The sequence below is a fragment of the Dama dama genome, chromosome 20, assembly GCF_033118175.1.
Source record: "Dama dama isolate Ldn47 chromosome 20, ASM3311817v1, whole genome shotgun sequence".
NCBI classification, from domain to species: Eukaryota; Metazoa; Chordata; class Mammalia; order Artiodactyla; family Cervidae; genus Dama; species Dama dama.
In genome coordinates this window covers 27297168-27320534 of record NC_083700.1, presented here as the reverse complement: position 1 = coordinate 27320534, position 23367 = coordinate 27297168, and the positions used below count along the sequence as shown (strand labels likewise).

The following is a 23367-nucleotide window of genomic DNA, read 5'->3' as shown; positions in this document are numbered from 1 at the left end:
TGTCAAGTCCAAGAGCACTTGTAGCATCTGGGAGGACTATGATTTTTCTTAGAGGGTAAGAAAAAGCCTCTTTACTTAGGATGGATGTCCTACTTTTGAAGGGAAAAAGATATAAGTTGGCTTGCAAAATGAAGTCCAATTTAAAGCAGGAGGCACAAAAATAAAATCAAGATCAAAAGGGGTAAAAAAAAATAATCAAAGAATAGATATGGCAAGATGGTTGGGATGAATTAGTTATTGCATTTGAGCACTGAATTTGCCTCTGAAGTTTTGGAGAGTTGAGGCAAAAAGAGATGTGATTATGCAGTCCTCTTCTGATGAGGGAAAACAAATAAAAGAGAAACAAACTTTTTCTTGGCACTGAATATATCGCGTGCTTTTTCTTTAAGGGCATCGGATAACATAACAAGCAGTGCTTTCAACTGTTCCTTTACAAAATCTTTAGTGATTGTTTAAATAGATGTTTCTTATATCCATTCCCTATAAAACCCAAGGGCATAAACCTTAAGTGTGTGAAGGAGTTTTTGTAAGAAGCTGAGTTACTACAGAGGACAAATGTTGCCTTGTGTCTATCCCATTTAGTATATGGCTAAAACTATAGAGAATCTGGAGGAATGGCTGGTTAATCTGCATATTAAGCCATCTCACTCTGCTATCAGATGTCTGAAATGAGCCCTTGGCAAGAGTTGGATACTAATCAGTTCATGGTTGAGCTGTCTGCCTGAAGTCCCAGACTTCCGTGGTGTTAATTGGAGAGGGTTCCACCGGCTTCAGATCGGAGAGCAGGAGGAGGCAGAGCCGAGTTCTGCTATTCCAGCTTAAGCACTTAATTTGCATTCTTCTCCACTCGAGGTCTGTCCCCTCTTCCAGCCGAGAGCCAGTGAGGAAGGTAATTATTTTTCTTTAAAAGGAGCTGTTAATCTGCTAAGTACTTGGGAGAGATTTGAGAGTTCTTTGCCATCTATAGATGATAAGGTTTAGATCTGCAGAATTTTACAGGCAACTACAATCTGCTGTCTGTCCAGGATTACCTCTGAAGGCCGAAGAGCGGTTTAGTCCTGCTCCACCACCTTCTAGGCGTGCTGTCTCAGGCTTGACGCGTGTGGTTTCTAAGCTTTGGTTTTCTTGGCTTTGTGGGATGATGCATATGAAGTGCTTTAGGGCAGTGCCTGGCACTTAAGTGCTCCATACATTTTCATGGTGGTGGTGGTGGTTACTGATTAGTGTTTTGGAGGAAGAGTCAATATAGAACATGCTCTTCTCCATCAAGCTCTTAACTAAATAAGTCGTAGGAAAAAAATAAGCCATGGGGGTGTCTTAGGACATGGAGAGCAAGGAATGTGTGGGTCCAGAGAGGAGCCGAGTTGAGCACACCCAGCCCTTATGCCCCCCCAAATCTGATAACTTTTTCTTCTTTCTCTGGGAAGAGTGAGCGCGGATGAAGAAAGAAAAAACAAAATGGCACAAGTGTCACTTTGGGTGTGGGGCATTGGTATCCCATTCAAATAATGTTATCTCTGTTGCCCTGAAATCCATAATGCTGAATGCAGCCTCATAATAACGATTTTCATTAGTGGGGTAAAGCACCTCCCCCAGTAACAACTGCTTATTTATAGTCTTCTCTGTTTAAATGTTAGAGAATATTTAATTGTTGTATGGTAAAGAATCCACCTGCCATTGCAGGAGACACAAGAGATGTGAGTTTGAGCCCTGAGTTGGGAAGATGCCCTGGAGGAGGAAATGGCAACCCACTCCAGTATTCTTGCCTGGGAAATCCCATGCACAGAGGAGCCTGGCGGGCAACAGTCCATGGGGTTGCAAAGAATCAGAGATGACTTAGTGACTGAGCAGACATGCACATACCAATGATGATAGTGGCAGCTCTTTGACAGTCAGCTCATTCAGCTGCCTCTAAAGTACCTACCTGCTCATTTGTTCGGGATGATAAAATCGGCATTGGCAGAACCCAAGGCCCAGTTCCTCCCATTTCTTCTGATATGTGTGTGCAGCCTGTTCACCTAATTAGCTCTCCCAAGTTAACTAAGCTTCAAAGTGGGTATCAGAACATGGCACTGTACACAGTTCAGGATTAGTGCCTCAGCGGTTATCATCACTCTTGTCTTCTGGGATGAAGCCGGCCTTGAGAAGCATTAATCATTGGGTGTGTAATGATGTTGTGCATTTCGGCGCTAGTGGAAGCCAGGCCATGGAGCCAGAGCCTCTCCTATGATTCTGCTCCCCTACACCATGCAAGACCTTAGTCTTTGAACTTAACCTCCTTTGAGCTTTGATTTTAGCTTTGTTTTTGTTTAGGAAATGTATGTAAAAGTAGTACCTATTACATAAGGGTGTTCTGAAGATTAAACGAGATTGAAAGAAAAGTATATGGTGTGGTCCCTGGCTTACAGGAGGCCTTGCACACATTCCAGTTCTTAGTATTCTTGTACCTTCCGTACAGAATTGTGAGAGTAAAAGAAGGAGCTAATTCATAGAAACCCCCAGGTCAGGTTCCTGCATGCAGTAGGCACAAAATACCTGCTTTTACACACTAGCCAATAATCCTGAATATTTTCATTGTCTTGAAAGTAGTAACAAAGGAGTTTAATAATCCATAATCAAAAAATAAAGTCTTTCTTGGTGGTGATAGGGTTTGCACAATGGGAGGTGAAAGCTTCAGGAGGTGATGTGTAAGTGAGCACGTTGACCTGGGGGACAGGTTAGGGAGAGATCTTTGTTTTTGGAAGGTTAGTGATGTCGTGCCTTACACTGGCCTCAGTATTCTGTGAAAGGGTTTACTATGTGGGTGGGCTGTTTATTCTAAACTTTTGGAACAGAAGTTTACACAGTAGTAGAACAAACCACCTGCTTCAACAATTACCAATATTTTGCTAATCTTACTTCATCTCTCTTCCTTCCCTGGGATGCGCACGCACACACACACACACGCGCGCGCGCACACACACACACACACACACACACCCTGTTCCTCTCTTTCTTTCCCCTGCTGCCCTGTTTTTTTTTTCCTTCTGAAAGAATTTAAAACACATCCCAGACATCATGTCATTTTGCCATTAAATACTTTAGTATGCATCTTTCACTGATAAGCATTTGTTAAACATAACTACCATTACGTTCTTAGATGATTTCTTGATGAGATCAAGCAGAATATAGCAGTAATCAGTAGTGGAATGCTTATGCTGAAAATGAGCATTTTTATGCAAAGTATTAAATTTAGTCCAATTCAGCAAGTGTGTTAATGTCTTTTATGTACAAGGCACTATATGCACAGCACACACAGATGAATCAAGTAGGGGGTCCCAGACCCCGTGAAGAGCCCTAATGAAGGTCCATGAAGCAAACAGACATGTAACTGAAATTCAAGGCGATGCTCAAGGAAAGTCCTTAGAGAGCAGGGAGCCTGGCAGGTGGTAGGGTCTCTGTGAGCGTTTGCTGAATAAGAAGTAGAAGTGGGCAGGCTAGTGAGTTCAAAGGAGGCCTTCCTGTTCAGTAGCAGAGGCTGTCTCTGTCTGTTCAGAGTGAGGTCTGTGTACCTTGGACCGTGAGAAACAGGCCCAATCTCTGCCAATAGTTTTTTAAAATTGTGAAACAGCAATAAAGGAAGATTTCCACACATGCACCAAAACAAAAAGGAAATAAGAACCCACGTACACCCCTACCAGTCTGATGCAGTGAAGTCCTATCTTCTCTAGGAGTATAAGTCTGAAAGATGATCTCCAAGGCTGGGGAATGGTTCAGATGACCTTTGTGCATCCTTTAAACCAGGGGTCCCCAACTTCCAGGCCTGAGACTGGTATCCTGTTAGATCACCAGTGGCATTGGGTTAGAAATAAAGTGCATAATAAATGTAATGTACTTGAATCATTCCAAAACCACCTCCCCTACCTCTCCCCACAACCTCCCCCCTTTCCCAGTCCAAGGAAAAATTGTCTTCCCCGAAATTGGTCCCTGGTGCCAAAAAAGGATTAGGGGCCACTGCTTTAAAACACTGTAACTTACGCCTTGTACAGTCACAAAAATCCACGTGTTTGTTTGTTTTTTAATTAGTTTCCTCCTCTTGGGACCTAAGATTTAGTTTTAACAGAGAACAAGGAGACCAGCCTGTCAACGAAGAGACTTTGCTCTTCTGCCAAGCTGGAATTCCTGCGACCAGATACACACGTGCTGCAACCCTGGTGCTGTCCTCTCTCCACATTTGAATACCTAGACTTACACAGGCCCTCTGTGGGAGACGAGGAGAGGAATCTGTTCAGTCATTTACTCAGCGCCTGACTGAGCAGGTGTCCCAGGTGCTCAGGCAGAGGCAACAGCAGGAAGAAAGCAGAGGAGGTGATGAAGGAGTGGAGTCTAGAGTGGATACTGAGGGAAGCGGGCAGTGGGGCTGGGCAGAGGGGCTAGACTCACGTTCTGTAGGGCCTTGAAGACAGGCTGGGGGGGTGTGTTCTTAACTCAGTGCATGTGTGTGTGTGCTAAGTCGCTTCAGTTGTGTCTGACTCTTTGCAACCCCATGAACTATAGCCCTCCGGGCCCCTCTGTCCATGGGATTTTCCAGGCAAGAATACTGGAGTGAATTGCCATGCCTTTCACCAGGGGATCTTCCCGACCCAGGGATCAAACCCATCTCCTGCACTGGCAGAATTCTTTAGTGCTAAGCCACCAGGGAAGTCCTCACTCAGTAGATGAGAGGCAAAGCCTTGGCAGCCTTCTTGAACAGATGACCTAGTGCTGGTGTGAACCTGGAGGCAGGTTGGAAGGTTATCACGATAGTCTTGGATGGAGGCAGAGGGCCAGGATGGGAGTGGCAGTTGTGAGGTTTTCACTTCCGTGCACAAATATCTATTGAGCACCTACTATGTGTGAGCCCTGGACATCGAGAAGTGGCAGAGACGCTGAGGAGGTAGAATTGTGAGACTTAGGGACCACCTGAGTGGAGAGTGGGAATGGGCACAGGGGAGTGAAGAACGGGGTGTGGTACCAGGAGCAGTGGTTGGAAAGGTAAGGGGAGGCGCTGGCTGTGTTTGTTTGGGGAGTGGATGTGTTCGTTCCCCTGCTTTGGCCCCAGCTCTCTCTTAGTTTCCAGGTTCAGACGATGGCACCAAGCTTTGTCTTCAGCATCTTGACTTGTCTCCACTGCATCTCAACAATAACATGTTTGCAGCCCAATTCATCTCACTCCCCACCCACCTCTGCCCGTACACCCTCCCTCCCCGCACCCCCAGGACTAAGCAACCAGTCTGAGCACTTTCACCTATATTTTAACTATGAATCCTCATGATAACATTGTGAGGTGATAACTGTTACTCTCCCCATTTTTGCAGATGAGCCACCAGAGAGGTTGAGTAATCTGCCCAGTGTCACACATCCAATCATGGCACAGTCAGGTTCAGACCCAGTCTGTCTTCCAGACCCCTGGCTCCTCACCACTGCTCTTTACGGCTTCACGGTTTGTTGTTCAGGTTAATGTGGTGACCCATGGGAAGGGTCTTCCCACTGTGCTCAGAGCGAAGCAGGTTGCTCCTGCTTGGAGAGGACTCTTGATGATATGGTGTTCACGGTTGGTCCTGCCAGGACTGAGGAGGGCAGTCTTGCTGCATGCACAACCTGTTCAAGTCTGTCCTTTCCGCGTTAAATAAACTTGTTTGACCTTGTCCTCACCCCTGCTGCCGTGCCAAACTCTGACATGAGGGAAGGACCTGAAACCCTGGATGTGGGGTCATTTGGGAATGCCTTGCCTTATGCATGTGACATTTCAGTGTCGACTCCAGACAGCAGATGCTGGAGAGGCAGTGTGTGTGTTAGCACTCTGCCCAGGGCCAGGAAACCCCCCAGTGATGCATCTTCAACACATTCACCTCTGAGACAAGGTGGCAGATGACATTCTCGAGTGTTACTCTGTAACATCCATGTCACTGAGGACATTCTTTCATTGGCAGGCCAAGCAGCATGGATTGAACTTTTGTGGCAGGGGGTCTAGCCTCACTTGCAGCTAAATGCTTGTGAATACGACATTTGAGGGAATTAGGATTTTGAGTTCTTTCCATTTCCTGGCCACTGAATCATTCTTGGGGAAGTCATGATGTTGTACATTTCATTAGAAGTATAAATCACAAAAGAACAGTTCCTTGACCTCAGCAGTTTATAATTTGTATGAGTCATAAATAAAAGCAATGTTAAATAAAACTAAACTGTCTGATGGAGGTGATGTGAATATCGTATTGGCAAATGGAAAATTCTGTGTCGGTAGAATTATTCGTCTCCTAACAGGCAAAGTGCTACAGGAGAAAAATGTAGCCTTTTTAAAAGGCTTCACACCAAGTGACTACTGCATAGAAGGCTGTGTATTTGGAGCTTGGGGACAAGACCTTCAAGTGAGGAGTAACTTGCTGCTTATGGGAGCACAGAGAAAGGGTTTCACACTCGGGGGGCCCAGGAAGGGGTCACAGAGGAGATGAAAGAATGAGAGCGCATTTGTAGGGAAGTCAGGAGGAGAGGCCTCCGCAGACAGAGGTGTGAGACTGTGGCGAACAGAGGACTTCAGATGATGAGGCGTGACACCCAGAGAGGGTGGTGGTAGAGGGAAGGAGGCGTGAAGGGGCCCCGGTAGTAGTTTCTGGGAGGCTGTGAAATGTTGAGTTGCAGAAATGGATTAGATGCCAACATGACCCCCTTAGCAGGAGGGCTTTTTATACAAGTGAAAAGTAACCGGACTGTAACAGTGGCAGTGGGGACATGAGGAGAACACTGACTTCCCTCCCTCCCTCATCAGAACCTGCCTGGCGAGGAGCAGAGTGGTCATCATGAGCAGGCTTTACTAGAGCCAGGATCACAGTGAGCTAGCTTCAAGGTTGGCAGAATTGAATGGGAGAGTTACATGTGTCAGTGGAAAAAAATACTTTTTGGGGAGTTTAAGTATGATTATACATGGGGACTTCCCTGGTGGCTTAGCGGGTAAAGAATCTGCCTGCAATGCAGGAGACCTGGTTCAATCTCTTGGGTAGGGAAGATCCCCTGCAGAAATGAATGGCAACCCACTCCAGTATTCTTGACTAGAGAACCCCATGAACGGAGGAGTCTGGCCAGCTACAGTCCATGGGGTTGCAGAGGCGGACACGGCTGAGCAACCAACATACATGGGGAAATGAGGACTTTACCTTTGGGCCAAAGCCAAGGATGGCAGGAACCAGAGCGGTGGGGGGTTGACTGGCTTCAAGAACAAAGTGTGTTCTGAGGTCCTGAGATTTTCCAGTGGGGGCTTTGGAGGTCTCTGGGCACTGCCTGGCATGCTAGAGGACATGTTGGTAGAGCATGGATACAATTAAGAGATTCTCAAAAGACTAAGCTCCAGGGGAAACTGACAGTCGACCCCAGCCCTCTGGGAAGATGAAGACTCTGATGGGAGATATTTAGCTTCTGGCCTTCGGAGTTTTTCTTGAGGGGCATAGTGGGGCCAGTGTTTAGCAAGTTTTGTTATCACAAAACTTGTGATATCAAGTTTTGTTATCACAAAACTTGTGATATCAAGTTTTGTTATCACAAAACTTGTGATATCAAGTTTTGTGACAGCCTCAGAGGATTCTTCCCATGCAATGTAAAGACTTCTGTTTCTTTCACTGTAGTTGGTAGGATGGGCATTTAATCATCAGGACAAGAATAGTGCTTGTCTTGTTCCCTTTGTTAGTTCTTGGTAAATTGCTGCGTCTGATTTGATTGATTGATTTTTTTTTTAATCCTGGCCCCCTCTTGTTCAGAACCAGACTATCAGGTGTACCTGAATGCTTCTAAGGTCCCTGAGTTCTCAGACGACCTCACCGAGCTGGAATGCCGGATCCTGGATGTGAAGAACCCAGAGGCGAGCGTCCGTTTCACAGTGTCCTGGTACTACCGCGTGAACCGGCGCAACGACGACGTGGTGGCCAGCGAGCTCCTGGCCGTCATGAATGGGGACTGGACAGTCAAGTACGGGGAGCGGAGCAAGCTGCGGGCCCGGGAGGGAGACTTCATTTTTTCTAAGGAGCACCCGGACACGTTCAATTTCCGGATCCAAAGGACTACAGAGGAAGACAGGGGCAATTATTACTGTGTTGTGTCTGCCTGGACCAAACAGCGTAACAGTAGCTGGGTGAAGAGCAAGGACGTCTTCTCCAAGCCCATCAACATATTTTGGGCATTGGAAGGTAGGCGCTTTCTTCTCATTCATGAACATTTTTGGTTTGTTTTGACTTCGGTTGTCCTGCTCTGCATTTTCAGATTCACAGTCACCCTGCAGGTTTCCCTTTATACTAGAAATCTAAGAAATGCAGTCAAGAGACTGTTCCTTTTATCCTCAGCATGAATCCCTTTGCAGGGCTGACACTGAGAGGATTAAGTCCTAATGAGAGGGCTGGGGCTTGGTCGGAGATGGAAGATCATCTAGTGGGAGCTCACAGGTGCCTAGAGAAGCCATCGACACTCTTACTCCATTGGCTGGTCTCAAGCCAAACTTCACACAGTCCTTTGGGGGTGTTTCAGGGTCCAGGAGTTCCCGCTGGATGCTGGCACATTCGAGGTAATCCCAGAGTGAGTGGGCAGCCCCAGGCCATGGCATCTACCCCTGAGTGGCCAGTCACCCATCCAGAGACACCATTCCTGGGGTGAGCTGACAAGAACTTCAGGGAAACAGTTTCTTTGATGCAGTCTCCTCCTGAATGCTCAGAGCCCTGGGTGCCTTGGGACATCAGAACCGGTCAAGGCTTTTATCCTTGGTCTAGTCCGTCACTGCAGGAAGGCCAGGCCTCCTGGGTCCTCCTTCACAGCCCTCCACATGCTTTTGTGGCCTCATTGCCACGCCTCTGAAATCCCCAAACCCCACACTGGGCCCTCTAGAACTTGGCAAAATCTCCTGCTTCCTGACCTCATCTCTGAATATTCCTTTCTCTTCCTCCCAGTAAGCATCCCCCACCTAGCTCTCCCCGAGGACAGCATTTTCCCTGGAGTCTTCCTGAGTGGTGCTGTTTTCTTCTCACTGTGTAACCCAGTCTGGATGGGGCAGGTGCCTTCCACGTCCCTCACTGCAGCCTCCAGGCCCTTTTTCCTCCTCCCTAAAAACGTCTAACCTCAGGTCTCCAGTCATCAGATGGTTTCACGTCCTCTCATTGCTGTCACTCCTGGGTCCTCCCCATGAATGCTGTGCAGATGCTCACTCTTGTCTCAGAGCCCCTCTGTCCTGCTGGCTTCATGATCCTTATAGGCACTGGGTCACATCTGGCTGCCTGTTGGAGTCACCCAAGGAGCTTTAAAAAAGTACTGAAGCTGAAGTCACCCAAGAGGTTCTGTCTTAACTGGCCTGAGGTTACTTGCAATCTGGGCATTGAAATTTTCAGATGCACCCAAGATGGTTCTCAGGTGCATCTGAGGTTGAGAAGCCTTTCATTCTTCGTCTCATGTCCCCTTCTCTAGTCATCATGACCTTTGTCCTGTTTGGGTTATTCAATCCCAAGCTTACACCCTACACTAGAAATCTCACATCTGATAACTGAGAGCCCTCCATACTCTCAATTCCACTCAGCCTATCCTCTCAACACACCTATCTTTCTAGATCACTCCCATTGTTTCCCACTGGCCTATTAACATGCTGTTAGATCTCTTGTTGTGGTCTTTTTAAATTGAAGCTAAGCTAATCTAGATCAAAAAAGATCTTCACGACCCAAATAATCACTAGTCACGATGTTGTGATCACTCACCTAGAGCCAGACATCCTGGAATTCGAGGTGAAGTGGGCCTTAGGAAGCATCACTACAAACAAAGCTAGTGGAGGTGATGGAATTCCAGTTGAGCTATTTCAAATCCTGAAAGATGATGCTGTTAAAGTGCTGCACTCAATATGTCAGCAAATTTGAAAAACCCAGCAGTGGCCATAGGACTGGAAAAGGTCAAGTTTCATTCGAATTCCAAAGAAAAGCAATGCCAAAGAATGTTCAAACTACCACACAATTGCACTCATTTCAAACACGATGGTAAAGTAATGCTCAAAATTCTCCAAGCCAGGCTTCAACAGTACTTGAACCATGAACTTCCAGATGTTCAAGCTGGATTTAGAAAAGGCAGAGGAGCCAGAGATCAAATTGCCAGCATCCATTGGATCATGGAAAAAGCAAGAGAGTTCCAGAAAAACATCTATCTTTGCTTTATTGACTACGCCAAAGCCTTTGACTGTGTGGATCACAATAAACTGTAGAAAATTCTTAAAGAGATGGGAATATCAGACCACCTGACCTGCCTCTGGAGAAATCTGTATGCAGGTCAGGAAGCAACAGTTAGAACTGGACATGGAACAAAAGACTGCTTCCAAATTGGGAAAGGAGTACATCAAGGCTGTATATTGTCACCCTGCTTATTTAACTTATATGCAGAGTACATCATGAGAAACGCTGGGCTGGATGAAGCACAGGCTGGAATCAAGATTGCCGGGAGAAATATCAATAACCTCAGATATGCAGATGACACCACCCTTATGCCAGAGAGCAGAGAAGAACTAAAGGGCCTCTTGATGAAAGTGAAAGAGGAGAGTGAAAAAGTTGGCTTAAAACTCAACATTCAGAAAACTAAGATCATGGCATCTGGTGCCATCACTTCATGGCAGATAGATGGGGAAACAGTGGGAACAGTGACAGACTTTATTTTGGGGGGGCTCCAAAATCACTGCAAATGGTGACTGCAGCCATGAAATTAAAACACTCTTACTCCTTGGAAGAAAAGTTATGACCAACCCAGACAGCATAGTAAAAAGCAGGGACATTACTTTGCCGACAAAGATCCGTCTAGTCAAGGCTATGGTTTTTCCAGTAATCATGTATGGATGTAAAAGTTAGACTATAAAGAAAGCTAAGTGCCAAAGAATTGATGTTCTTGATCTGTGGTGTTGGAGAAGGTTCTTGAGAGCCCCTTGGATTGCAAGGAGATCCAACCAGTCCATCCTAAAGGAAATCAGTCCTGAATATTCATTGGAAGGACTGATGCTGAAGCTGAAACTCAAATATTTTGTCTACCTGATGCGAAGAACTAACTCATTTGAAAAGACATTGATACTGGGAAAGATTGACGGCAGGAGGAGGAGGAGAAAGAGACAACAGAGGATGGGATGGTTGGATGGCATCACACACTCAATGGACATGAGTTTGAGTACACACTGGGAGTTGGTGATAGACAGGGAGGCCTGGCATGTTGTAGTCCATGGGGTCGCAAAGAGTCAGACATGACTGAGCAACTGAACTGAACTGAACTGAGTCTTGATCTTGCTTCCCCCACCTCCGTCTTTCTGTTCTCCACACCCCTTGCTTACCCCTTTCTGTTTTTTTCCTTTGATTTGTCTGTTCTCAGTGTCTCCACTTTCTCTCCTCCTATTCTCTAATCTCCTCTCATCTGGCTTTTGACCCAGATGACTAGTGAGTGACATACTGCAAAATCTAATGGGTAGTCATCTTTCTTGACTTAGCAGGATTTACCACAGTGATCTTTCCCTCTTGGAAATACTTTGGTTTCTCCTTGGTTTGTGGGACACCATCCTCTCTGGGCTTTTCTCCAACCTTGAGCTCTTCTCAGCTTCCTTTGCTGATTTCTGTTTACTTTCCTGACCCTCAAACATTAGATGCCTGAGGACACAGTCCTCGGACTCTTTTCCTGTTTAACCTCTAGTGATCTCTTCTAATCTAACAAATTGAACCTCCAAGAAAGAATGTGAATGACTCAGTGGAACCTCAGGAATCAGTAATTCTGGAGAGACCCTGTAACATACATGGTGTCCTAATAGTTTGGTGGAACAACTATTCCCCAGAAAACCCCAGCATAAAAATTTTGTTTTGTAACTGGATGGGTTACAGAATTATATCATTAAAGGGTAAAAGGGTTATATTTAACTCATTTATCTATCCACTCAGCAAGCATTGAGGTATCTTCCAAGTGCCTGGCATTGAGCTATTAATATTATAATATAGATGAATTCTAATGTGTGTATGCTTAGAGATTAATTTTTTTTCTTGACAGAGAGACAGGAAGTAACACACTTAAACCTTTAAGATAGTAGCCTTGGATGCTGGTTCAGAATTAAAATTAATTAAATTTTAATTGCATCTCTGGAAATGACTATGCATCTTTGCAGTCAGATCTTCATACACAGATCTACATGTGTATGTTGCAGTCATGTTAGTAATGACCTGTTCTATAATGTTACCATCGTATGGTGAAACAGCGGTAGAACCCATTTCTCACTTGCTCTGCTACTATCCTTGCACCCAGGGGAGCCCCAGTGGGGAGAGGCAGGTGGCAATGCCTAGAGCTGCGTCTTCCCCACTTCACTAGAAGCAAGTTCTGGCTCACATCCGTGGGGGCACGTAGCTTCCCAAATTCTCACTCTGGGTGAGACTTCTCAAGAAAATCCTTCAAAGCAAATTCTCACCCATCGATCCTCTGTCCTCTCACACCTATTAAATTGAAGCAGACTGCTCTGCCTCCTCCAACGTGGTGGTGTTCAGCCTGCTTCCTGACACACGCTATTTTCTTTCTGAGTTTCCAGATTTTCCTAAATGGTATTGTGTGGCAATTTACAAATAAATTTCTATTTCCTTGACATTGTGCTTTCAGATGCATATCCATTTAGCTAATCCTGTTAGAAATCACATCTTTCTGGTACTTCATTGCAGATTCCGTGCTTGTGGTGAAGGCAAGGCAGCCCAAGCCTTTCTTCGCTGCCGGAAATACATTTGAGATGACTTGCAAAGTGTCTTCCAAAAATATTAAGTCGCCACGCTACTCTGTTCTCATCACGGCTGAGAAACCCGTTGGGGACCTCTCCAGTCCCAATGAAACCAAGTACATCATCTCCCTGGATCAGGATTCCGTGGTGAAGCTGGAGAACTGGACAGATGCCTCGCGGGTGGATGGTGTTGTGTTGGAGAAAGTGCAGGAAGATGAATTTCGCTATCGAATGTACCAGACTCAGGTCTCAGATGCAGGCCTCTACCGCTGTGTGGTGACAGCCTGGTCTCCTGTCAGGGGCAGCCTGTGGCGAGAAGCAGCAACCAGTCTCTCCAATCCTATTGAGATAGACTTCCAGACCTCAGGTGAGCAGGGAAACTTGGTATGTCATAGATTGACTGGAAGAGACCGTGGGCTTTTGATCCAGTGGCCTCATTTTTTTTAAACAGCTTAATTGAGATGTAATTCACATGCCATGCAATTTACCCATCTAAATATATAGTGTGTATTTAAATACACTATATATGTGCTCAGTTGTGTCTGACTCTTGGTGAACCCATGGACTGTAGCCCACCAGGTTCCTCTGTCCATGGGGTTTCCCAGGCAAGAATGCTAGAGTAGGTTGCCATTTCCTTCCCCAAGGCATCCTCCCAACTCAGGGATTGAACCCTAGTCTCCTACATGTGCTGCAGGATTCTTTACCACTGATCCAACAGAGAATGTACTATACTATAGAATATTTAGTATTTAAATACTATACTATAGTATTGGGTTGGCCAAAAGTCCATTCAAGTTTTTCCATAAGATGTTACAGAAAAACCCAGACAGGCTTTTTTGGCCAACCCAATGTTTATACTGCACTATAAATATAAATGTATAGTATATTCACAGAGTTGTGCAAACATCACCACTATCAATTATAGAACATTTTCATTACAATCAATAGAAACCTGCACCCTTAGCTGACACCGTTTAGTCCTCCTCCTTGCCCCCTCAACACCCCCAGCTCTGCTTCCCAACCTCCTGTCCCCTGGAAACCACTTACTTCCTTTCTGTCTCTGTAAACTTGCCTATTCTGGACATTCCACATAAATGGAATGTAATATATAGCCTTGTGTCTGGCTTTTTTCATGTAGCATGTTTTCAAGAGTCATCCACATTGCAATATGTATCAGTACTTTGTTCTTTTTTTTTTTAATTACTTTTTTTTCTTTTTTGTTCTATATTTTTTTGGTTGTGCCTTGCAGCTTGTTGGATCCTAGTTCCCTAACCAGGAATTGAACCTGTGCCCTCAGCAGTGAAAGCACAGAATCCTAACTGTTGGATCGCTAGGGAATTTTATATATATATATATATATATATAGTTAAAGAGAGTTGCAGCCTTTTATTTAGTACCCAGAGAATGCCAGTAATTTAACATGCTATCTTGGTAAATGTTGCTCACAGAGTTTTAACAAGAATAAAAATAAATGTAATAATTTCTGTGTCATCTTTGGCATGTTGTAAATTCAAAATGTTAGCTGCTTTTTTTTTTTTTTTTTTGCTTTTTCTTTTTAGCAGCACTGAGAGGAAAAAGCACTGTAAAAATGCAGTTCTGGATTTGGTCTTACATGAAAAATGTAGTACAATGAAAACTTTAATGTCAAAAGAAACAGTGCTTTAAAGAAGAAAGGGAGAGTTAGTTGCTCAGTTGTGTCCGACTCGTTGTGACCCCATGGACAGTAGCGGACCAGGCTCCTCTGTCCAGTAAATTCTCCAGGCAATAATACTGGAGTGGGTAGCCATTCCCTTCTTCAGGAGATCTTCCCAACTTAGGGGTTGAACCCAGGTCTCCTGCATTGCTGGTAGCTTCTTTACCATCTGAGCCACCATTGAAGCCTGCTTTAACTAAACCATTTATAAAATAAATGAGATATAAACTCATAGTCAGAAAAAGAAAATATCATTGTCTGAATATTGGGGACCTTTCATTTCATTTGCAGCTTTAAAGTTTTTAAGTACCTGTGAATCAAATTTACACACAACTTTTACTTAATGTCATTTTTGTCTTGAGAAATGCAAAATAATGCCAGTAAATACCACATTTTCTATATCAGAAAATAAGTTTAGGAATTTCAAAGTGCTTGGGAAGTGTTAGCAAGACTTTTTTTTTTTTTTGGTGGCTATAGCAAACTGTGCTCTCTCCACATAAACCTGTGTAACTCACAACTACAAATACTACTGATTGATTTAAAAAAATCAAACTCAGGAAAACCACATATTCTCTCCTTTTTTTACTTGAGCATTTAATGCAAAAGAAATTCTCATTAGCACTTCATTTTTATGACTGAATAATATTCTATTATGTGAGTACACCACATTTTGTTTATCTATTGATCAGCTAATGGACATTTGAGCGTTTCCAGTTCTTGATTATTATGAGTAACGCTGCTGTGAACATCTGGGTGCAGATTTTTGTGTGAACCTACTACCTTTACTTTGACCCGCATTTATTCCCCAAGCATTTATTTGTTTGCTTTTGGTTGTGCCGTGTCTTTGTTGCTGCGCACGGGCTCTCTCTAGTTGCGGAGAGTGGGGGCTGTTCTCCAGTTAGTTGCGCTGTGCGGGCTTCTCTTGTGGTGGCTTCTCTTGTCGCAGAGCACCGGGTGTAGGCGCGCAGGCTTCAGTAATTGCAGCTCCCCGGCTTTAGAGCCGGGATTCAGGGTTCAGGTACAGGTCAGTCGTCGTGGCGCACAGGCTTAGTTGCCCTGCGGCACGTGAAATCTTCCCAGACCAGGGATTGAACCCATATCCCCTGTGTTGCCAGGCAGATTCTTAACCACTGGCCTACCAGGGAAAGCCAACCCCCTCATTTTTAAAACAGATCAGTTGACACACAGCTATATAACTCCTTCAGGGAACATGGCAGAGTATGAAGAAAAAGGGAACTGGGCCTCCAGAGGCATTAAATGACTTGCTAAGAGTGAAAGATTCAAAGCTAAGACCCACGTTTTATCCAGCCCATGGCTTTCACTCTTGGAGGTCCCTAGGACTGAAGGTGGTAGGTGCTATTCTTGGTCTTATCACAGCAGTATTTCCACACACGGGTGAGCAGCCCAACCTTGGGCCTCACCTTTGCCTTTGGACTAGGAAAAGATTTCCAACTAGTCGAGTCTCCAGAGCTGTGGTTCTGTGTGACTGTGTCTGTCGATCTGCTTTGTTAAGAGTAATTATTAGCAGTGTTCATCTGTGAGAGGGTTAATTAAAACAGGAGCATTTTGGTGTCTGTTCTGAATGATTTATCTTTGGTAAGTCAAATGTTTTTATGCCTTAAGTTGGGAAGATCTACTTTTTTTTTTTTTAATAGCATGTATACATATTCTCAAATGGGAATGTTTCTTATTCATCTGTGTAGTTCATTAAGCTCCTCTGACAAATCTATGTGTGTTTCAGCAGGTAGATGATTTAAAAATTTTTGATTCCCAATCTTATTTAGAATATCAAAGTGAAGGATCATCACTGTTGAGTTTAATACTGAGTGTTTTCACTAAATCTGCCCTGGATTCCAGTTAGAAATTTCTAAACGTATAAAATCATACTCACCTATAAGGATTCAAGTGTTAATTGAATCAGTACAATGAATGCAAGATATTTGTTGAATTGCATTTATATTAAAGGTAAACTAAATCTTAGTAAAGTTTGTTTTATATTAGTATTTGTATTGTAACTTTTTGTAGTGTATAATGAAATAATCTTCTGGCATCTAATAATCTCTTTTTTGTTTTTTTAAATTTTCTAATTGGAGGATAATTGCTTTACAGTGTTGTGTTGTTGTTCTGGCATCTAATAATCTCTCAACCTTTAATAAAGAGTGAATATTGATTTTAGACCCTTGGAATTGGAAAGAACAGAGAAAATACAAGTGTCTCTTATTTATTTTCTTATAATAGCTTTGTTGAAGTAAGCCTTAATATACCATAAAATTCACCCATTCAAAATATCAGTTTAATGGTTTTTAGTATATTCACAGATATATATTGTACAACCATTGCTAGTATCTAATTCTAGAACTTTTTAATCATTCCAAAAAAGCAAACTCTGTACCTGTTAATAATCACTCCTAACTCTACCTCTAGCCTCTGGCAACCACTATTCTACTTTCTCTCTATATAGATTTGCCTTTTTAAACATTTCATATGATTTGAAACATATATGTGGGCTTTTGTGACTATCTTCTTCTGCTTTAGCATTATGTTTTCAGGGTCTATCATATTATATCATGTATCAATAATTCATTCCTTTTTATCGCTGAATAATATTCCAGTGTAAGACTATACCACATTTTGTTTAGCTGTTCATCAGTTGATGGACCTTTAGATTGTTTCCATCTTGTGGCCATTATGAATAATAATATCCTGACATAAATGTTAGTGTACAAGTTTTTGTGTAGACATCAAGTTTTCATTTCTCACCTAGGAGTGATGCTAGGTCATCAGGTAACTCTTTAATTCTTTGAGGAATTGCCAAATATTTTCCCAAAGCAGCTGCACCATTTTGCACTCCCACCAGCAATGTGTAAGGGTTCCAATTTGTCCTCATTCTCACTGGTTAGTTATTGTTATTCTCCATCTTTTTTTTTTTTAATTATAGCCAACCTAGTATATGTGAGGGCTTCCCTTGTGGCTCAGTGGTGAAGAAGCTGCCTGCCAATGCAGGGGACATAAGAGATGAGGATTGGATCCCTGGGTTGGAGAAGATCCCCTGGAGAAGAAATGGCAACCCACTCCAGTATTCTTGCCTGGGACATCCCATGGACTGAGGGCCCTGGCAGGCTGCAGTCCATGGGGTCATAAAAGAGTCAGACACGACTTAGTGACCAAACAGCAACAAGAAGTGTATGTGAAGTAGTATTTCATTGTGGTTTTAATTTGTATTTCCTTAATGACTGTTGATGTTGAGCATCTTTTCAGATATTAATAGTTATTGGTCATATGTGTATCTTCTCTGGAGAGATGTCTATTCATACTGTTTACCTCTTTTTTAATTGGTTTTTTTTTTTTTAATTGTTGGCTAGTGGAGCTTTTCATACTTTGAATACAAAAGTCCTTTAACAAAATATGTGATTTGAAAATATCTTTTCTGTATGTAGTCTTTTCACTTTCTTAATTGTGTCCTTTGAAGCACCAGGTTTTTAATTTTGATGAAGACCAATTTATCTATAGTTTATTTTTGTTGCTTGTGGGTTTGGTGTCATATCTAAGAAACCATTGCCTAATCCATGGCTGTGAGGATTTACACCTATGGTTTCCTCTTAGAGTTTTACAGTTTTAGCTCAAACATTCAGGGCCATGATCCATTTTGAGTTAATTTTTGTTTGTGGCATGAAGTTGGGATTCAGCTTTATTCTTTTGTGTGTGAACACTTAGTTGTCCTGGCACCATTTGTTGAAAAGTCTATATTCTTTCCCCCATTGAATTTGGTACACTTGTCAAAAGTCATTTAACCATAAAAAAAAGGATTTATTTCTGACCTTTCAGTTCTATTCTGTTGATCCTTTTATCTTTTCCTGTACCAGAATCACATTGTTTCATTACTATAGCTTTCTAGTAAGTTTTGAAATAAGTGTGACTCTTCTGGCTTTGTTCTGTTTCAAAATTGTTTTGGCTTTATGGGTCGCTTGCATTTCCAAATGAATTTTAGGATCAGCTCATTAATATTTTCAGAAAAGATAACTGGGACTTTGATAGGGATTGTGCCAAATTTGTAAATCAGTTTGGAGAGTGTTACTATTTAACAATATAGTTTTCTAATCCATAAACATGAGATGTCTTTCCATTTATGTGGGTCTTTTAAAATTTTTCAATGGTGTTTGTAGTTTTCAGCATACAAATGTTGAACTTTTTTCATTAAATTTGTCTTAGGTATTTTATTGTTGATGCAACTATAAATTAATTGCTTTCCTAATTTCCTTTTCAGGTTATTCATTGCGAGTGTATAGAAACTGAACTTTTATACATTGATCTTGTATCCTGCAACCTTGCTGAATTTGTTTTTTAGTCCTAATAGTTTGTTGTTGTTGTTTTTGTTGATGGCTTAGGCTTTTTAAATATAGGACCATGTCATCTGCAAACAGAGATAGTTTTACTTCTTATATTCAGTTTTCCTTCAGTTCAGTTCAGTTCAGTCGCTCAGCTGTGTCCGACTCTTTGCGACCCCATGAATCACCGCATGCCAGGCCTCCCTGTCCATCACCAACTCCCGGAGTTTACCCAAACTCATGCCCATCGAGTCGGTGATGCCATCCAGCCATCTCATCCTCTGTCACCTCCTTCTCCTCCTGCCCCCAATCCCTCCCAGCATCAGGGTCTTTTCCTTAATGCCTTCTAATTACTTTTCTTTCTTAATTGTCCTGGCTAGAATCTCTAGTAAAGCGTTGAACAGTAGTGGCACAAGAGGACATCCTTGTCTATTTCCTGATCTTGAGGGAATTTTTCCTGTTAAGTATCTTTTACCCTTAAGTATCTTGCTAGCTATGGGTATTTCATAGACAGCACATATTGAGTTGAGGAAGTTTTCTTTCATCCCTAATCTGTTGAGTGTTTTATCACGAATAAGTGTTGGGTGTTATCAAATGCTTTTTCTCTGACTATTGAGATTCAGATGATTATGTGGGTTTTGTTCTTTGTGTTATCTGTTTTTACTGTCTATAGGATTTTATTCCATTTTGTTTTACATTTGTTATTTGATGTTTCTTTAAAACTATTATGAGAAAGAAGGGAGACATAAAATCTTTTATATGTATTTCTAGGTGAGGAATGGGTATTGAATCTATTACTCAGTTCTTTAAATCTCATCGTAACTGATAAAATCACTGTAGCTTACAGGTTGAATAGACTGCTTAAGGTTTTTGCTTTATTAAATTCATGGAGTTGTCATGGGTTCACAGTTTAATTAAGAGGAGCTGCATCAAATCCAACACCCAGCACATTGCAATAGCCCTGAATAGCTCCATGAGAATATTGACTTGATACTGAAGAGCTTTCACTTCCTAAAAGTCATCGGCACACAGTAAAATACATGTAACAAGGAGGTCTTTCCTGGTGTCTACCTTTTTGTCCTCTGTTTTCAGGACACTTACCTCTTGGTATAAGGACCGTGTTCCCCAAGGGGCCTTACTGAGTTGTGACATCTTCTGACTCTAAGTATCTGGGGTTTAAATGTGGTTATGTGGTTTAAATGTGATGATGTTACATATTTAATATTTGATGTTAAAAGAATAATAATAACATTTTTCTTCTTAATAGAGAAGTTTGAAAATATAATAAAATACAAGAAGGAATCACCCAATCACCCTTCATCTTACCAGAGACTGTTAATTAGTGGTATTTGTTATCTTAGAATTTTTCCCTTGCATGTTTTCTTCGTGACTTTGAAATCAGGCTGTATATGCAATTTTATGACCTGCTTTCCCCCACTTTAACATTATAAGATAAGCGTTTTCCATGTTATAAAAAATTATAGGTAAATACCAACTTTAATGCCTACACCTGCTAGAATTTGGCTAACCATTTCCCTACTGATGACATGCAGATGGTCTGCAGTTTTGGCTTTCACAGAAGTACTGTCCTTTATAGCCTTTGCTTAGGGGCTAGAGTTGGAGCATGGTTTGTGTCAATGTTTGTATTTAAAAGTTAAGTGGTCCGTGTACTCTACAGATAGAAATCTGGGGACATGTAGTGGCCCTAGTTGTTCACTTAGATTCTCTGTGCCATAATCTGTCATCTGTGAAGCTAACCAGACACATCCCCTCACAAAAGCAGCATTATCCAGAAATTGACCATAATAAAAATATTTCTAAGCCTGGGATAATGACCCGCATTAACAGTGAGTTGTTGATTTCGTCTGAAGGAGATCCACTGCTGTGAATAGTTCACAATGCAGGCCTTTTCCCTGGTCCTCGTCTGTGGTGCGAATGGCACAGATCCTCTCTTGTTCCCACGGCCACGAGGAGAAATCAGAACTGTAACTGGTGGTCCAGAAGGCATTTTGGGGTTCTTGGGAAATGGAAAGAAAGGAATTTGTCCAAATTAGGTAAAGAAAATATGTCCACATTTCTTTGCTGTTTCTAATTAAGTAAAGAGGAACCGAAATCCATTATGAGGCTCTCCTTGTGTTTTATTATCTTGTGTTCTCTGAGAAGGTGCCTGGAATGCTTTAAGCAAGCCCCATAGTATAGTTCTATTTTTAACCATGAAATTTCTTGTCAGAGGAAAAAAGTTTAGTCCCCATTGCTCACCATGGTTGCTACTAACCTGTCCTCACAGATGACCATAAATGGCATGAAGTCCCCCGAGTCATCACCACAGAGCCAACTCAGAGCAACTGGCTTAATCCTTTCCCACCTCACTGCTATAAACAGAGCAAATCCAGGGTGGCAAGGACCTGAGCAAACCATGGCCAAGAGCCGAGTTAACTGAGGGACATGATGCCCAGAAGTGGGGCAGGTTTCCTTGTCCTTTTCCCTTTCATCCCATTCCCTATGTCCTGGAACTGCCATTCTATTGTGTTCTCCATCCCGTAGGCCCAATCTGAGTGCTCAGCAGAACCAACCAGAGCTGTCTGACGCCTCAAGGTTTCCATGTTCTACAACCATCCTTCACCTTTCTCCCAGCAAAACACACATTACTCATGAACTTGGTGTTAGAAAAGCCCTCTGTTGAATTCGTCTTACTACTTATGTTGAAACAAAAGTATAGCCTTTTCAATTCTTTGCCTCATTGGTTCACATGACCTTTTACTCTCTTTCTTACAGTCGTTTCTTTTGGATGTTAAAAAGTACCTTTTCCTTCCTGATAATCTGATTTTAAAGGTAGTTACATCTGTATTCTTAGCTTCGAATGAGTTTCAGAATCAGTGTCCAGGGCCATCTATCTTTACTTTCAAGAAAACACAAGGGAAATCTCATAGCATTGGTATTCTGGAATCGTCTTCAGGCTTGCCTGTTCCTAGATGTTAGAACTGGGATACCGTAACGATTAAACTCTTAGGATCAGTTGGCTTAAAGCTGCGTAATAATTTCACCTCAAAAGTAAGCTGTCAAAGGGTTAAAACCAAAGAATGCAGTACTTAGACCTTCTCTGCCTCAGGAGGGGATTGGAGCTACAGGTTTCTTCCATACAAGGCATACCTTTTTTCAATATAATAAGTCATTTATTTGTGCCTAGTAATGAAACAGCACAATGATAATTATCCCAACAGCCAAATGCATCCAACTGACTCTATGGTAAATATTATTAACTTATAGCCCAAAATTATTTTTACTTTACCCTTCATATTTTCTTGCCCATACATATGCTCATTACCTTACAACTTACAAACTTGAAACAGCCCTGCCTTGCAGTGAATCAGTAATACTATGAGAAGTCAGCATGGTTTGTGTAGAACCATCTTCTGGCCTTTGGGAGAAGGAAAGGGGTCGTTTATAAAAGTAAACTGGGTATTGAGGGAGGATTCCAGTAAAGCAGGCAGGACAGGTCCTGTCTGGGTGGTATTTAAAAGGAGTTTCCAAGCTGCCTCCATTTCCCCCAGCAGATTGTAATCGCCTTCAGCCATACCTCGTAGCAACATCATCATTGTTGGCTTGCCCGTCTCCCTACTGGATGTCAGCCTCTTAACAGCCTGAGCCCCTCTGGCCTGGAAGTGAACTGTGTGGAGCCAGAAACATCCCCGACTGTACCAGGATGGGAGGTGGGGTGGTCTCGAAATGAGACTGTGGTTGGAATCTTAAGGTGAAGCCCAGATGGAAGTACTTATTCATGTCTCTCTGAAGAGAAGAAAAACATCCTTGAAAAGCTATTATTTTGTGGATTTCTTGCCCAGTTCCAAGGAAAGGGAGCCCACATTTAGATGCACATTTGTGCACCAAGAATGGGATTTAAACAAAAGTGTGAAAGAGGATCATGAAGTGATGTTACTTTCTTCCAGGTCCTATATTCAATGCCTCTGTGCATTCGGACACGCCGTCGGTCATCCGGGGAGATCTCATCAAATTGTTTTGTATCATCACTGTTGAAGGAGCAGCCTTGGATCCAGGTACCTCTCTCCATCCTTTCCCCTTCCTCATATTGCTTTTTTAAGTGTTTCTCATATCATCCCCACTGTGTTACAAATGTGAAGGTCAGGGATTGGATTGGCTATTTATTCCCAAAATGCCTAGCTCGGTCCTTTGTATTCAGTAGATGTTTACTGAGGACTTGTTAAAATGGATGCCACTATCTGTTAGATGGTTTGAAAACACAGCCAGACATTTGAATGCAAGTTCTCACGGTGATCCAGTGGCCACTTCAGGGGCTAATTCCAGCTGGTTTGCAACCCACTGGCAGAGTCCAGCTCCCTTCCGTTTTGTCTTTTGTTTATTCCTTCAGATGGTTATTGAACTCCTATAAACAGATGCTGTTCTAGATACTGGGAATAGAGAGGCATGATCAAAATATTCTATGTCTACTTTCATGGAGCTTGCAGCCTAGTTTATTAAACAGACAAGAAAGAAATCGCCATATATGTAGTATCAGATAGTGATTAACACTGGAGAAATACAAAGCAGAGTAAATGAGTGGCAAGTAACCAGGGTATGCTATTGCA

The 23367-nt window shown here is 42.6% G+C and overlaps 1 protein-coding gene across 1 annotated transcript in view; it reads left to right on the top strand.

Annotated features, from left to right (window-relative positions):
* Nucleotides 1-23367, top strand: part of PTGFRN (prostaglandin F2 receptor inhibitor) — an 83044-nt gene that overhangs the window by 49254 nt on the left and 10423 nt on the right. The window contains exons 5-7 of the mRNA XM_061121062.1: nt 7767-8192; nt 12693-13112; nt 22711-22818. Coding sequence (XP_060977045.1) covers nt 7767-8192; nt 12693-13112; nt 22711-22818 — 954 coding nt within the window. The remainder of the gene's footprint in view (nt 1-7766; nt 8193-12692; nt 13113-22710; nt 22819-23367) is intronic.